This window comes from Aptenodytes forsteri, unplaced genomic scaffold (genome assembly GCF_000699145.1).
Source record: "Aptenodytes forsteri isolate BGI_AS27 unplaced genomic scaffold, ASM69914v1 Scaffold35, whole genome shotgun sequence".
Classification (NCBI taxonomy): Eukaryota; Metazoa; Chordata; class Aves; order Sphenisciformes; family Spheniscidae; genus Aptenodytes; species Aptenodytes forsteri.
Window position 1 is genome coordinate 919389 of NW_008795334.1, and position 17877 is coordinate 937265.

Genomic DNA, 17877 nt, shown 5'->3' on the forward strand with positions numbered 1-17877 from the left:
CGCCTGGGCACACTGCCGGCTCATGTTCAGCCGGCTGTCGACCAACACCCCCAGGTCCTTCTCTGCTGGACAGCTGTCCAGCCACTCTTCCCCAAAATTATTTTATTAATTTATTTATATCATCTAAATAATCACGAGCATTTTAAAAATGTATTTTAATGTATTTTTGCTAGCTTAAATGCAGTAGTACTTGCATGGGTCAGAAGAGAAAACCACAGCAACAATCTTTTTGGTTGTTCCTCGGGGCTGGAAAAGACTGGCTTGTTGAAGAAGACAGTTTCTTTGCAGAAGATTCTTTTAAGCCATGGTTTAGAGACATTAGAGCAAAATAAGTGGCTCCCTTTTGTGTTAGTTCATTATTTGTCCTTTTAATCTCGGCCTGGGGTGTCTCTCTTTCTGTGGTGTAACCGCTTGTGAATGAAGGTCCTCAGCTTCTGCTGATGCTCACCAGACATCTCCTTGTCCACCAGGAGTGTGGTTTGGATTGTCTCTGTGCAGTGCATTTCCTGTGAAAAATAGCAGCCCTTTTCCACAGGCAACTAATTATTCTCGTGACAACGTAAACCCGCTATTCCAGAGCTGGGGGCTTTGTCCTCCACTTTTAACCTTACACTGTCCTGAAGATTTCAGGAACTATACTGATTCTGTTTCTTATTCAAACAGAAATTGTTTACCTCATATTACTGTGCCTTTTTCTTATGATTCATTTTTGATCAAAGCGACACAAGCTTTCTGAGCAACAGAATAGGGAAACAGGGAATTGTGCTGCCAGCGGAGAAAGCAGCAGGCAAGCAAACAGATCTTTCCCTCTTACACCGCGGTACACAGCATTAGCTTTGAGCCCTCAAGAAGCAAGAGCAGCTCTGGGGAAAGCAGTGACACTTTTGCCATCATGATAAAAGAGAGCTTGAGGCTAAGCTTGCAGAGCTGCATTGCCTGGGACAACAACAACTGTGACTGCTGAAAACACTCCCAACCAAACAGCAAGTTCAGCCAGCTTCTTGGGGTTTTTTTTGTTCTTGTACATTTTTTATTATCAGAAAAGACAACAATATGACAAAAGTGTATTGTAACACTGTGTAATGACATGTCCATGGTATCACTAGTTGTCTCAGTGTGACTACAAATTTTGCCCAACATGTGAACAATATGGTCATTAAGGAGCTTCCTAAACATTTTGAATTACTTCTGGTATCTTGTAAACCTGCTGACAATAAAATGCTTTCAGGACAAAAGTTCACTGATAATATACAGCATATCCCACACAAACTTCTACCTACTCTGCCGCGTTCTCATTTACAATGATATTAGGAAGAACATTTTTCTCTGCTACACTCCGGATGCTGTTTCCATCATTTTCATCAAAGTTGTGATATCACTGTTTTCTAGTATATTGTTGGCGATATTTCTTCTAATCCCTGCAGTTCATTGCCGATATTACAAACCGTGTATTTCATACTTCCAGAAATAGCTGTCATCATGATGTGAAAGTTCAGAGCATAAACCATACATAGCAGGTTTGGGCTGTAATTCCACCTACACGACTGCATCCTTTCTCAGTGAGGAACACCAAGCACGTGGCACTCATAAGGAATGGTGCGGATCTAAAGCAGGCATTAGGCTCCATCCTGCCAAAGGCAGGTTCTTTCCTGTCTTTTGCTCACCTTCATCATGATTCAGTTCAGTGGTAGGAAAGCACTTCAGCTCTCTTACGCCCTCACTTAGGACCTCTTCTAGGAGGTGCTTCAAGAGGTCCTTCAAGAGGTACTGAAGCTAAAGGCACTTAGCAGCTCTGCCGGTAGGCCTGGATTTGTCATAGGCCTGGATTTGTCAAACGAGACTAAAGAAGTAAAAAGGAAATAGCAGCCTGAGCTCTAGGTGTTTGGAGTTTCTTAGGTATATTTTTATTTTTCACTTTCTCCAAGCCTGTTAACTAATGCAGTGTATTGCAAAGTATCATTTTAATTCCAAAATGAAATCTGATCTTTTGGAAGTGGTGGCAGAATATATATGCTCCCCATTTTCCCATAAGCAACCCATCTCTTGTATTCCCCTACTAATAAATTCCTATCTATTTGTTTATTATTATTCCTCAGTTGGGAAGAAGTAGAATTTACTTTGAAAACCTGGTTCTTTCCCAATTTTTCAAGGATTTAGCAATAGAAAAATTATTTATCTTTGTTCTCTGATTGGTATCAACTTATCTCTGAGGGTGGAAAACTTGCCAAATCCCAAATATATTCCAAAACGTCCTTGTTGACTTCCAGGTCTATCATAAATGTGTGCCAAAGTTGTCAAGGTACCTTCCAAGCTGAGACCAGCATCAGCGGGGGTTTTTTTGACAGTCAGTATTTTATTTACCCTCCACAGAGATCATGAGTTGCTGAGATAATAGTTCCAATGGGTGTCATATTGCAGAGGTTACATAGTTCCCTTGTGTCAAATTTCAGATTGATATACTGAGTAACATAACAGGCCAGGGCCTGTTGTCAGGGCAGATATTATGGCCACGTGTGACATTAGGCATGAAAGATCTAAGCAGAAAGTATTTTCTTCCAGGAAAAATATATGGATTTAGTGCCAAGTGGTGTTAAGAAATATTTGCTCAGCTTTGGCATCTGAGCTATTCCACTGTGTTACCAGGAACCCTCACAAAGCAGATTTCTTCCACCACATCATTAAAATTCAGCCAACTCATCTAACTGATCTCTTGTGATATATGATATGCACTTAAGTCATGAGCGTAGAGCAGCTTAAATTAGAGTGAGTATACCCCTGGAGTAAGAGAGGCACATTAACAACCAGCATCTACTTTTCAGCAGGAACCTCAAATCCAAGGGAAATCAACATCTCATTCAAAACAGGAATGGTTTCGCTGCCTGTTCAGTCCTGCTCACCACACTTCTCATTCACAACAATTTCCATTTTATTTACATCATTTATATAGATATATCATTAAGCAAGGTTAGAGAGAAGCAATGACGTCTCTTGGCTGCTCTTTGTTTCTCAAAGGTACGTTCCCTAGAATTAAATAACACTTCTTCCCCTTAATAGCAATTTCTTTAGGATTGCTCTAAAAGTCCTTCAACATCCCTTTTGCTGTGCCACAATTTCTGTTGCATTCGATCAGTAAGATATGCCCCCTTTGCATGATTACTATGGGCAGTCTGCCATTTTCCAGCAATATTTTTCAGGATTTCATGACCTTTCCCAACGAAGTAAAAATAGAACCACAAATTACTATCTCCAGATCAAATAACTTTGAACACATCTAGGCAACATTTCTGCCCAGTCTCTGTCTTATCTGCAGCTATTACTGTGTACAGTCTCAAATCCTTTCTTTTTTTAAAGAAATCGGTACTGCCAAAAATCTATCCTAAAAATGCATTTACAAGTTCATTTGCTGTAGAGGATCTCCTCTGGTAACACAAAGAAGAGTTTGCAGCAGAAGGTACAGTGCTAAAAATCCTAAACTTGCTAGAAGCTGCATTAAAAGCCACATGGCATAAGTAAAAGAAACAGTATTATGTATCATTATGTTTTCCCGCTACAGGTCTCACAGTCTCACTGTCTACTCTGGTTTGCCTAACAGATGACTTCTGGGTTAGGGCTCTTCTGCTCAGTCATTTTGCTCTCCAGAAATAAAATTTATGCATAAATTATGTTATATTAAGAAGAAAGGACCTGGCTTTTAGTGTAGCTATTATGAATTTCTTTGTACTGAATGGTAATTTGTTCCAATATCATAAGACAGAAAAAAAAATTTTAAAAGAGGAACATAATAATTTCACAGCAAGGACATTCACAGTTAATGCTAGAGTGCAAGTCAACTCATTATTTCTTTATTACAGGCAACATGAGACCACAGTGTCATCAGAGATCTATCTGACTTCTTTAGTGAAGTTACACATCAGCACTACTTAAATACCATTTTTGGGATTGCTATTAGTTTCAATGTGCATTTAATATGATCATTGACTTTGGACTGAGACAGCAATTTCCATTTGTTATATGGCTCTGATAGATTTAACCAGGTTAATTTTCCTGCTATTAAAAAAAATTCAATTAATTTTAAAGGAAAGAAAAAATCCCTCCTCACTTACACTAGGAGACTGTGATTCCAGTAATGCTTTGTACCAAAATACCTTTTCACTGTTTCTAATTGTTAGGAATTTAACTGTTGCATAATATAACTTTTATGCAGGACACACAAATTTTGCTTATTTAATTATCTTAGCTGGATTACTGACACAGTAGAAATCAGAGATGAATCAAGGGTACCTAAAAGGAATTGGCCAGGAAGCCAAGGGATAAGATTTAACTCTCATAGGCTACTTCAGAGGGAAACTGTCCAGAGTAGCAAGATGAGCAGTTCCCTGCCAGAATGTGAAAATGTCCAGCAAACAACAAATTAGACATGATCTCAAAACTTCATGTAATTCCCTATCCAAGGAGTAATGAGTCTGTGTGAAGTTATTCTCCCTTGGCTCAGTCCAGGAAGGTAACCATTTCTTCGATAAGGGAAAACCCAGATCTCTGTGAACAGCTCAAGGTTCTTTGGTATAAAGGAAAGAAAATTACTGAAGACTTTCCATAATAGAAAGAAAAGTTAGCAGTCACAGTAAAATGTAGCAAAGAGCCTTCCAGGACTGCAGAGAGGTTGTGCCTCTGAGAACACACTGGAAGAGAAAACAGTTTGCAAATTCCCCTTGTCCTTGAGATGAGATAGATATGGGCAGAAGAGAAGAAAAGCAGTGAAGAATCTGTCCTTTGTGCAGTGACTGAAAGGCGATAAACCATCCAGCCAAATATATGGGAAATGTTTGAAACAGCATGATTTTAGGACAATAATTTATTGGTTCTTTCAAATTTGCCTTGGATGTAGCAAAAAACTAAAATTAAATGACTGATGCAAACTTATGCATTTGTGGAGGGATTTTTATTCGTGATTATTATGAAGATATCAACTGAACACACAGCTTCTGCTTGTTACGGGCAAGTACTGTTTCCTGATAAATTTTACTTGACATGCTAAATTTCACTAAGTTAAGTCCTGAATTGGTATAATCTTTCTTATGTGTAAGAATTGGCATTAAGACCGTTACTAGGCGGACTGTTACCGGAGAGCACTAGAGGTGAGTAAGTGGCTGAACATGGGACCTTGTAGGAAGGATCGTCCTACAACCTCCGTGAATGCATATGGTCCAGGATAAATCACCCTGACTGTGCTTGCTGAATTCAAGCACTGCAAGAATACAAGTTTTCCAGTTTATCTATATCCTTACTTTTTGAGACAAAAAGAGAAGCTAAGCAATTCAATTGCAACGGAGTTGTATCCTGATCCTCAAGAAAAATCTGTAAAACACCTTATGAAGACAAACTTGTAATTTAAAATTCATAACTCTACTGGACACCAAAACTATGAAGTCAAAAGTAATACTGTTTTCATGCCACATTATATTATGCCTTGTTCCTGTCTGTGCCCATAGCAGGCTACGTGCTACTCGTCTCTCTCTCGCCCCTGAGAGAGAACTATCTTTATCATCTCACCCTTTCCTATTCCCACCCCTTCACCTCCTGATACTGCCTCCACTCCTCAGAAACCAGATACCTCTGGTCTAACTGTTGTATACCTAAATAAACCTGAATAAATTGGTTTCAACTCATATTTAGCTCTGAAATCAGTTGCTTTTTTTTCAGACCTAAAGAAGGAGCTGTGTGTTGAAAAACAGCCTCTTTTTATGAGATAAAAGTTACATTAAAAATGCAAACTCTCGCTCCAGGCTTCTGTTGCTTTAGACCATAGAGCAGAACATGTGTTCATTACAGTAAGGCTATACTGACCACAAGCATGTGTCAGGCATACGACAAACCATGTCTTAGAGGTCAGTCTCCACCCCTCCATGGTGTCACACTTTCAGACCACTGTCAGGACAGACCTTTCGTCTGATGTTGAGGGCAGCTTTGGAGAGACTCCCCAAAGTCAGTCTGGACATGCTCATAATGTTCTGCCACGTGCATCTTTGCTGAAGAGATGGCAAGGAGGCACTCAGCATCTTTCAATAAGTAGATCAGTCATTAAAAATCAGCAGTCCCTGAACAGCTTTTAGCATAGAGGAACAAAAGAATAAGAAAATCTCAGTTTTATCCAGCTGCTCTACTGGGATCTGGGGTCTGAAGTAGAGGAATTTTCCCAGAAGTGAAAGGAGTTTTCAAATTCAGGTGTTATTTCTGGGTTATGGTATGTAAATTTGTTGGAGCAGGAGTCAGAGAAGAACATAACTGTTATTTGAATAAAATTAAAGAGAGAGAGAGAGAGATACACACCTCTATAGAGGTATGAATACTAGATTATATTCTATACTAGATGACCTAAGTTAATAGAATTAATTTATCTGCACTCACTATGCTATTGATCGTTTAGGTATTAGAATATCTTAAACAAGTTCACCTTAGCTTTTTTTATTTCACACTGAAGTATACTAACAGAGTAGACTTCTCTCTCCAGCATATAATGTCGTTACTAGACATCTGTTAATTACTAAATATAAACACTGCTACTGATTAAATATATATTTTGTATAGACAACAATGTTCTTCTGCACGGTTTTTTCTGAAAGGAAGAAGTTGTTACCAAGAAAATGTAACTGAAGACATCCAGTCTCTCATTCTAAACGGAATGCTTAAGATAGCTTTTAAATTTCCTTTGTATTTTTAGGTGTGAACAGAAATGTTTGTATCTTATTTGAAATACTTTATTTCTTACACTTACCAGTAAGAATTTCTAAGCTTAAAACTGATCATATAAAGTAAAATGCTAAAAGAAGAAGTTACTTCAAAATTGTAACAAAAAATTATGGTAATCATGTTTGGGTTGAGTAACATGACAGGTAGTTAAGTTTATTTTGTGAAACGCAGAAGCATTATCTAAGATCTGACGTGTTTTCCTAGTTATGGCACAGATTTTGGCCAATTCATGGAGGTACGTTAGGAGTGGTAGCAATAGGTGCTACAGCATCCGAGACACTTGATGTGTCATCCCGCAAGCGGGCTGGAGAAGGTATGGTTGTATGGGGGGCATAACGCGATATCCAAAGCCTCTGCTGAAGTGCTGCAGTCTTTCACCATGTCTCACGCAGGACTGAAAGTGCTAATGAAGAATGTGAACTGGTCTGGTCCAGTAAAGTCTAGAGCAAGTTGTAAGTATTGCGCCAGGAAAGGGTTCTTCCAAACACAGCTTTGGGCCCGCCTCTGAGAATTTTGCAATAAAAATAAGAATGCCAAATGGCACCAGGAGGCTAGAAAAGCAAATTGCTGAGGATGATGGGACAAGGGTTTGTATTATTTTCTTCAGAAACAAAGGAAGGAAAATGGGGCTTTATTATTCTGAGTTTTGTTTTTAGTTATGTGGGGTTTTAGCCAATAACTGATGTCACTTGTGGTAAATCATACTTCTGTTTTTTCCATAATCTCCCTTCAAATGAAAGAAAATATTCTGAACAGATTGCACGTATATCAAGCTCTAAAACAAAAATGTATGAGAGTAGGAAGGTAAAATGTAGTTAGTTAATAATCTTAATTCGGTTGATTTCATTTAATAGCAAAACACATAAACTATTTCATCCATGAAGGGTGATTGTTATTTTTCCTTCAATTAGATGAAGTTTCCAGCTACTGCATGTGTCATCATTAAGCTCTTTCTCTTGCAATTAAGGTAATAGTGGTCCTTAATAGATAAGACATTTTCCAGTATTTGGGCAACAGAAACAGCACTTAAAAATTCTTATATTTCTGTATGAAATGACAAAATATTTGCAGCCAGTTTCAATTGCAGCTTACGGGAGAAAAAAGTATCACTAAGCACAAATGCTCAAAACTGAAAAAGTTTTCCAAAAACTTGTGACAACCTCTCTTAGTATGAAACATAAATCCTTGCTTCTGCAGATGTGATATGATCCTTCTGAGCTATCATGTAAAAAACACTCAGAATGTAATGACAGAGAACAGAGTGGAATAAACTACCTTCCGGACCATCAGTTGTAGTACAGCAAAGACAGATGGTAGGAAAGCTCCAAAACAGGACAATAGGATTTGTGGCTAGGCCCTGAGGTTATAAACCCTACAGTAAGTAGATATACCAAGTTGGCTAAAGGTAAGCATAAAGTGTGGCAGGACGTATTTGGCATTATTGAGCATTAGATGCTCTGCAAGAAGTATGGGCTGCAACAGGAAAGACTTATTGCCACCATAGACCTGATAAAGGAGCAGAGAATAAATGCGGAAAAATATTATAGGGTTTTTTGAACCATATTGCTCATGAAGTATGTCCTGGAAGTTCAGATATGGTGGCTATAAAAAGAGGAGAGGATTTTACTGTTAACTTTTCTTTGATACAGTATGTGAACATTTGGTTGAGAATGTGAGAAAAGACTGACAAATTTAGGATTATTATGTCCCAAACTGGTAAAAGTATGTGGGACATGGAAAAAGGCAGTGCAGCACCAGTTGTCTCGGTGCACTGTGTGCACTGCCGGGGGTTATCACAAGAACACGACATCAAATAGCAAGGAGCCCTGGTGTGAAACTGCATCCCGCAGAAAGCACGTTAATGGGTCTCTCTAAAACACTGAGGAAGAGGATTGCAGACTGAACTTTCTGATATGTTTGTCTGTTAATCTTGCTTTAGTTATTCTTGTTTCTCTTGAGATCTTAACTGATAGAGGGAAGAATAATAATAATAATATTCTACATATGTACAAAGTACAGTTCTGCTGTTTGATAGTATTCTAGTAAATTTTATTCTGTGGTTATGATGAAAGGGAAAACTTATCAGCATCAGCTATTACCACCAAGCTGCAATGAGAGGCAGCATGATTTTCCTATAATACTAAAAGCAATGATTGCAATATCTCAAATATATGAGTAATGATGATGACTATTATTTTTGTGCTTGTATTTAACAAAAAAATTACAAGTTTTTACTGAGTTCTTTAATTTTGCAGACTGAGGTATTGATCTTACATCCTGTCTGTCTGATTAGATCCCTGAGGCAGTATAAAGTACTCATTGCCAGTGAAGCTCTATTAATGCATAAGTTTTAATATAAATATATCATCCCACATGTCTGGAGGCTTTTTGCTGGAGTACAACATCTCTGTCCTACTGTGTGCTACTCCCACTTGTCATAGGATGGGGAAAATTAACGTGCAAATGAACTTTGTGGGTAAGACACAGTCTAGATGTTCTTCAAAGTCTCAGACATTGGCCCAAATCAGGGGCAGAGTCCCAAACAGAAGTAGCAGTATGAAGTTGGCACTGGGAGTTAGCTCAGAGAGTACTCAGGTTTAGATGATGCTTCATAGATCTGTCATCCTCATTCATTTATAATTTACCTGACTTGAGAGCAGAAATTAATTTCTCCTGTATCTGACGGACAAGAATGCATCCACCAGATTTAATAACATAAAGTAAAATAGCCACTTTTAAGTGGTAATTTGATGAGTGTTCACATTTAAATTATCGCATTTGATGATTTTCTATTGATCATTATTTGCCTTCTCTGAACAGATCATGATCAATAATAAAAATAACAACTTGTAGTCAACCCTTCATACTGGTCATATAACTCTTGTTTGTCCTGTGTAGTCACAAGTTTTTTTCTCCAGATCAGAATATAACTCTCTGTCAGCTATCAGAGGGCATTACCCTGCAGCGTATTTCTTTTATATACTTTCAAATTTCAGGTCACTAAAGGATAATGATTTTTGTTGTACTTAATGTCTGATTGTTGGGGTTTTTTCTTTTAAATAAACCTTTGTTTTCAATAAGATGATCCTTCCATCAGTGGAAAAAGTATGAGGCCTCAAAGAGAGACAGGCAGGATATGTCTTATTGCGGTGTGGCTTTTCTTGAGTGGAAAACGTATTGGATTTCATGAATCTTTTAACTCATTTGAAACCAATTTTTCAAAGTAAAGCTGATAAGCTAGAAGAAGATTAAACTGCAAGTTTTTTTCACAGCCATTTCCTTCTAATGCAATTATTTCCTGATTCATCACCCCTAAGCAAATTAATGCAAGAAGAAAGAAAACCAGGATTAAACATAAAGATTTATTTCCAATAATTTTTACTTTTCAAATCATTGCTGGATTACAATATCCTTTACTATCATCTCTAAATTATTTAAAGTAAGCTAAGCAATCTAAATTCTTCTCCTTACTAAATTATTTAGGGCATAAATATTTCCTGTTGAATGCTTTTGTGGTTAAATATCGTATCTGAGGCTAAGTGAATAAAATTAATTTTAATGCAATAATACAAAGGCAATAACTAGGAAAAGTACCTGAAGTGTCTTCCATTATGTATTTACTTACAAAAATTGTAAAACTCAGCTCAGTAAAATTAATTTCTTATTTTCATTAATAAAAAAACCAAAACTCTCAAGAATTTGTTGTTACTTTTTCCACATGACACTGAAGTCAAAAGTAGTAAGCCGCATTCTTATTTTAAAAGAGGCATTTATATTATACACTACATAGCGTTAATTCAGTAACTGTATTTCACAGTACTTCACTTGTAAAGGGAAGATAGGCTAGACCCAATCAAACAAGCATTTAAATCACTAGGACGATTCTCATTGACTTGACAGGACTGTGTTTGAAATCAGCAAACTTTAGAATTAGGCATGGAGGTCAGTAAGCTCTATGTCTGATTTAGTTTTTAGATATGAATTAAAAGGCCAGGGTCATCTATGCAGCATTACCTGCAGAAACTCTCCTCATTCCAGTTTAATATAAAATATTTTATTACAGTAGGCTGCTGACAGGTAAGACAGTCTATATGTTTTTATGTATCTTTAGAAATAGTACACCAAGGAAACAACCAGAGATTGAATGGAAATCAACTCCCAGGCGCACTATTTCTTATTAAAAATGGCTGGATTTTTCCCACAGGAAAAGATGCCCACCGGTGTGTTAAAAGAGTAAGCTACTCCCCAACATAGCAAAACCAAAAATGTTTTTTAAATAGTGTAATATTAAATAAAATTCATAATCTCTAGGCTCTTAAACAGTGCAAGTGAGAAATGCATTACTCTGAAATACCCCAATGTTATTACAAAGAAAACAAAGTGAGGAGGATGAAAATCCTGCTTAAAGGGGTCCTCTCTATTTAGAGTAACAAATTTACTTACACTCTACTCTTATGAACAGTAAAATCCTCTACAGAGAAAACCAGTCATAAGCTCAGATTCGATCCTGAGACTACATAAAATGAAAGTAGATGTAGGTTTGTCAATGTGTGATCTTCTGTTGAAAGTTAAAATATGATTATTTTATTCAGTATGACATGTTTTTTTACTTGGAAAGAAGTGCCAAATGCTTTAAGGACATTCATCCCTTTCTTAATATTCATCAGATCAATATTAATAACAAGAAGAGAAGAAAAAGTTTTTAGGTCAAAACTTGTAGAGGAAAACCTGCTATTGTAGCCTTGAAGCCAAACTTCAGGCAAGCAGGGAGAAAAGAAAGCTCAAAAGAAGATCCTAATCACCATCTGGTCACTGAAAATTCACATACACAACTTCTCAGAGTACTTGTTCATCTCAGATGGGTCTGAACTCACATGAGTGAATGCGTGTAGATGCTGAACAGGCATCTGACTTCTGCAGAGATATCGTCCCACGTATTAATTCAGTTGTTAGTCCCTACCACTTCGGCATTTGATTTTGTTTTAGAAAGTACTCATATATTTCTTTCTCTGCCTCACAATGGGCAGTTGTTTCCTTTCCAAAAGTCAACCAGAAAATGTTATCCATAGCAGTCTAGTATTTTCTGTCTTACTCTGCTTCATTTCCCCCTCTGTTCTAAACACTTTTTAAATTTATTTTTAAGTTTCTTTAGTTAGCCAAAGTTAATTCAAAAGTTTTCTCCTTTCGAAATTGTCATGAGGTCACCAAAGCATGTGTATTCTGCAGGTCATTATATACTGCAACATCATATTTGTCTAGCCAGTTATTTGGAGTGATATATACAATCCCCAGAGCAATAGTCATAAAGTCTTTGTTGCTTATACCTGAAATGATACTTTTATTTGTCAGTCAGTAGGAGCCTTTGCCACTGGACGCCCTGCATTTATCCATGAAGTTTCAAGTGTGTGAGACCTCAGATGGCCCTGAAGTGTAAACCAGTTTCCTGCAGCATTTCAGTTTCTACTTTTTAGTTCTTTTTCATTAAAGTAATCAGTTGCTAGAGCCCATGAAAAAAGGAAATGCAAAATTAAATTTATAGAAAAATCAAGAGAACGAGTTGCATCATGTCATGTCCTAGGACGTGAATCCTGGTAAAGCCAAGCCACCTGATGGCCGTAGCGTATCAGTATGGGGGATATGTAGCCCACTTGAAAGCATGCTGCGAGCTACAGGACTGAGAACTCCAGACGATTCTCTTTCTCAGGATCAAAAAGATTATTTTGCAATGCAGCCAGCCTAAGGATTACCTCATTCTCTGACACTTGCTCTCATATATGTTAATATGCTGAGCTGTCAGCCAGAGAACATCTACTTGGATCCTTGCTCAGAGGGGCAACGAGAGCCAGAAACAAGAGGAGCAGAGCTTGATGCATTGAAAAATAGAAAATTTCCTGTACAAAGACGCAGCTGAATGAGTCTTATTTGTCATATCAGAGGAGATCGCTGCTATCTCCTTGAAAGTAAAGATGCAATGCTGGTGTAAATCAGAACAGAGCTGCATTCCATGTCTGTTCTCAGACTGGCTTAAAAGTTGTATTACTAGCTGCCTGATACCTCTATTACACCAGAAAGTGTCATACCCCTGAATTGGCTCCTGGGTTTGCCTTAGTAATGTTGTCATTCTGCCACCTTCAGTGCTTCTAGGATGGTTGGAGCGTGGTTGGAGCAGACCCAAAACCCTAGCAAAGATGGTAAACCACGCAGTAAAAACATCTTCTTGCAAAAAAATTTGGTTTTGGTTTTGTTTTTCATGCAGGCTGCTACAAGGAAAATATAGCTAGCAAAGACGGTAAACCATGCAGTAAAAACATCTTGCAAAAAAATTTGGTTTTGGTTTTGGTTTTCATGCAGGCTGCTACAAGGAAAATATAGCTGGAGAGAAAAAGCTGGTAGTTCAGTTGATGACAGAGGAAAAAAGTACTTTTCTAGTACTGGAAATTTGTCACAGTTTTCTTGAAAATATATAGTGCCTGAAGAATGCTCTATTTGTGAGCATTGCGTGTCCTGTGTTTATTTTATTATCTTCTAGTCTCCCCTAAAAACCCTCTGAAAAAAAGATCCTACAAAACCTCTTGCTTTCATCATCTCTCCTTCTAAAAAGAAAACTAAGGAGGTTTTGCCTCATCTTTGCTCATAGGAGTTAAGTGCCTCTGTTAGAAGGGTCGTGCCTAGGCTAGGACAGTCGCTAGGTTTCTTGCATGGCCCCTGGAGATAAATCAGGAAAGAAACTGGATTTAGTGTATTTGTCTCACTCTGAAGAGAAGTCATTTTCTGATTGCCTGAGAATTGAGAAAACCAGCTTCAAACCCTTATTCCAGATCAATGAAGAATTCAGTTTCACTGAAAATGTTTAACGTACTTTGACGAGTTACAGTAATTTGGCCGTGTAGTGCTTCAGTGGAAGAATGGTGATATGGACTATTTCATCAACCGAAATGTCTTTTCCGGGTTGAAGACTGTGGAATTACAGTATCACAAATACACTGGCATTTTCTTCAGTAGTAATTTCCCTCAAGGGCAAGTTTGCTTATGCCATTTTAAGTGTTCACTACTGTGAATGAGCTCATTCCCGAGATCCATAGCACGTTAACAACTAAAAAAAGTAAATTTTCATGCATCAGAAACTATGACATTCTAAGCATCAGTATTCTGCTTTATGCTACATTTCATTCCCTATCACACCAGTCTAGACTGCAATATTAGCCAGAAATGGAGGTTACCTGACGGTATTAAATAAAAGAAGGGAATTGTATTTTCTTTCTTTTTTTCTTACCCATGCAGTAGTAAGTCAAGCACATCTGCAATTCAGAGTTTTACAGCTGGGGTGCTGCTGCTGTGGATGGCCTCTGTAGAAAATTTGTTATGCAGAAGATCCAGACACTCCCTCTGAGCCTCACTGTAGAAGCTGTAGGAGCAGTAGGATCTTACAAGCACGTTCAAGACTGCACATTCAATAGCTCGTGGAATATGCATAAGTCCTTTAGATTCAAATGTTCAAAAAGAGAAGTTAGCCCAACTTGTCCAACTCTTCAGCACTAGCTACCACCTCTAGATATAGCAAGTGGAATGGAGGGGGAGGAAAGGTTGTTCTCTGTTGATTCAGGTGAGGGAAATAAGGCATCAGGAAACACAAATGTTATCAGAAGGGGCTTTTTTGCAAGCCACGCCTTGTGCAGCTGTAGCTATCCTGCTTTGTACCACAGCTGTGCTGTGCCCAAAACACTGAAAGGAAAGCTGAGTTTCCCATCACGGACAAATTAAGCAAGGTTATATGGGAAGAGGGAAGGGAACCTAGGTCCCCCACCAGAGTAAGCAGCCTCTGGTAAAGCCAGCTGCACTTACCCAAACCCCAACCAGCAGAGCTTTACAAGCAATGAGGCAATAAGCAAAAAGTGACATGCCTTAACATTTGCTAAAGCAGTTTGGGCAGGATGAAATGCCTACCATGGAAACCTTTTCTAGCCAATTCCAATTTCAACAAGCTGCTAAAGCTCTGTATTGCTTGTGCCAGTACAGACTGACAGCAGCAACAGGAGGAAGATATGCAATGTCAATGGAAGCAGAAGAAGGCGGCCCACTAAAGTACCCTGTTAAAAAGTACTCTGTGGAAGTGCATGAATGCTAATGCATTTTCAAACTGGAATATATCCAATGTGGAGAGCCCACAGTCCGTTCAGACTAACCACTGACTACTAACTCTTGTGCTTGTGTTGGGGAAACCCACCAAAAATGACAAAGGTATATACCGTGCTGGAGCTGTCTGGGCATAGACATGGCCCTAAAGCATTCACGTCAGGCTAGCCCTTGAACCATAACAGTTACTAAGCTGAAAAAGCAGAAACCTCATCCACAATTACTTTCTATGTAATTTATAAAGCTATCTGGTGTTCTCACTTGATCACTGTGGGATCTACTGTGATACAGAAGATCATAAAGCTCTGAGATAGTACAACAATGGTTATCAACATCTATGATGTTAAATGTTTATGTAACCTTGTCTAACAACATTAATTTAGTACTGAACATGAAGCAGTACTAAAAGAGAAAGCTGATGCATGGGACTTTTAAGAAATGTTTCTGTTCCTCTGTTGCCACTTAGAGTTCAGGCCAGAATTTGGCCATAGCGACTTTTCAGGGAAGTGCTAAGTGGAATGGTCTTGGGCCAGCCCACATCACAAAATCTTTGTTCTCACTGATTTTTTTAAACTGCAGCTACTCAATAATCTGAACGTTAAGTTTCATTCTGCCGTAATCTTGGGGGCATGACTCAGAACTCTGTGAGCAGAAACGCATACGATTGCTGATGATCCCCCATAGAAAAAGGGAAGACTTCACATCCAAAGGGCTGATAATACAGTCAAGTTTTGCAGACTACAAATCTCTCTATAAAGAATGTAGAAAAGTATATTTCAGAGTTCATGTTACGGTCAGTGACCTAAGTTTAAATGGCTCCAATGATCAAACCAGCAGAAGTATACTACAAATGGATTTTTATTGACTGAATTGGATAAACAGATTAATTAAAAAAAAATCATATTATAAACTGGTGGAGTACCATAAAATCAGTTTGTAAATGTGGAGATGCCATTCCTAGCCTGCACAGCTCCTGCAGCGCTGTAGCCCGTTCTCATTGCAAGCAGTACATTTGAGGGCTTTGAAAGAGTCCGTAAAGCAGTTCCGAAACACAGACATCTTGCTCCCATGGCATGCTGAGCACGGCAGGAAACCAAAGCCCCCGCAAGAGGGACACTCGTGAGGATGCTGGACTCTCTGCTCAAAGAAGAAAGTGAGAAAAACAAAAATGTTACCTCATCAACCACCATAAGCTCTAGGACAATGAGGGCTCCAGGACAGCTGAGAATACACATTCTGGTTCCCATCTTGAGCAATACCCACCACCCCATCCCAAGGTATACGACCATGGAAGACCAGTATGCCTGCCTTTTCCTTTGGTCAGATCCACATGCAATGGTCAGAGAGGCTCACTGCAGGTTCATCAGTCACATTATATCTTAGTAGCCTCTGTTTGTACTTGCCAAAATAGTTAGTTAAAGGGTAGCTTGCATACATTACTCTGATGTAGCTTTAGATCTAGATCAATTCTAGGAGGTATTGCAATTGATTGAATCTAAACTCCAGGCAGTTTATGTTGGCATTATATTTTCTATGCTGTATGTTAAGATATTATGAGTTTTAGCATTTGCATGCTCGTGCTGAACATGTTGTTCCTATTAAACTTAGAGTTGATCATATCAAAAAGCAATTCATAGCTTCTGGCAAGTAGTGCTTGAGGAAATAAGTGGTGTATTCAAATTTAAGGATGTAGAATGCTGAAGCTTTAAGTGTGAAAGAGAAAGATCATCAATATTCAATACCTGGAGAAAATTGCTGCAAGCAAGGCTGGGGCTCCCTCAGTTGTCCTAATTCCTGAGTAAAACAATAATTTTACTCTATTTTCTTTTAGATTAAAGACAAAGGAGAACACAGGAAGAGATTTCAAAGACATTTTTAAGTTTCACTTGCTGAAAATGTTGCTACTTTGTTTAATGATTGATTGCCTTAAAGTTCTATATCAATGAAAGGTACACCACATTGGGTACTTACCACAGCACAAATATGTGGCTTTAACATTGCACTGTTGAGTAAAGACTTTACAGATTTATTTACAAAGGAAGAACAGTAATCCATACAATTTCTGCTAGAGTTAGTCTGAGGAATTATGCATCACTAAAAAATTAGTCACAAATTATTACCAGAGTATACTAAAATTTGTACAGATAACTTAGGCCTTCTTCATTGAGAAAACTGAAGAGATTTCTGCAAAACCATTAATAATAGCATTCACCTATTGACAACTCAGATGAACATGCAAAAAAAGGCACTTTTTCTTTTTATCCTGCAGCTCATAAACTTGTCATTCTTCTTCACCAGGCAAACAACTCCTATTACTATTAACTTCTCCAGTAACAATGTTTGGAAGTATTTAATGTAAAATTAGCATTCTTTTTGTCTCAGGAGTGCCCACATCTTTCATGATTTATGATGGAGGTTTAATTCATTGGAAATTATTGCAAATAATCTCAAAATTTTAAGATAATATTTTTAATCTTTACATTCATTATTGCTTGTTAGGCTTGTAAATAACTACTACTCATGTAGTTAAGAGAACTAACAAAAAACAAACACAAAATTGTTTTAGCTCAGTTCCTTGAACAATGGCCATTTCCTTCTTGAACAGATGACATTTTGTGTAACCATTTTCTGCATCTTCAGTAATGAAGAAACCTGACTGCCCCTTGCAATTGTAGCAAAGCCATCTTTGCAATAAAAAAAAAAAAAACAGGAAACAATGTGTTTGTATTCAGTAGGCAGTTATCATAGTCTGCTGTAGTCTGGCCTTGTTTGTCTTTTAGATGTACTTTCTGTCCCAAGATTAGAATCATAGAATCATAGAATCATAGACTCGTTTAGGTTGGCAAAGTCCTTTAAGATCATCAAGTCCAACCATTAACCTAGCACTGCCAAGTCCACCACTAAACCATGTCCCTAAGCACCACATCTACACGTCTTTTAAATACCTCCAGGGATGGTGACTCAACCCACTTCCCTGGGCAGCCTGTTCCAATGCTT

The 17877-nt window shown here is 38.0% G+C and overlaps 1 protein-coding gene across 1 annotated transcript in view; it reads right to left on the reverse strand.

The window, feature by feature from the left end:
- Window positions 1-15837: 15837 nt before the first annotated feature.
- The window catches only part of GRXCR1 (glutaredoxin and cysteine rich domain containing 1), a 45888-nt gene continuing 43848 nt past the window's right edge, over window positions 15838-17877 (reverse strand). Inside the window, exon 5 of the mRNA XM_009280126.1 lies at window positions 15838-16017. Within this exon, the coding sequence (XP_009278401.1) occupies window positions 15838-16017 (180 nt within the window). The remainder of the gene's footprint in view (window positions 16018-17877) is intronic.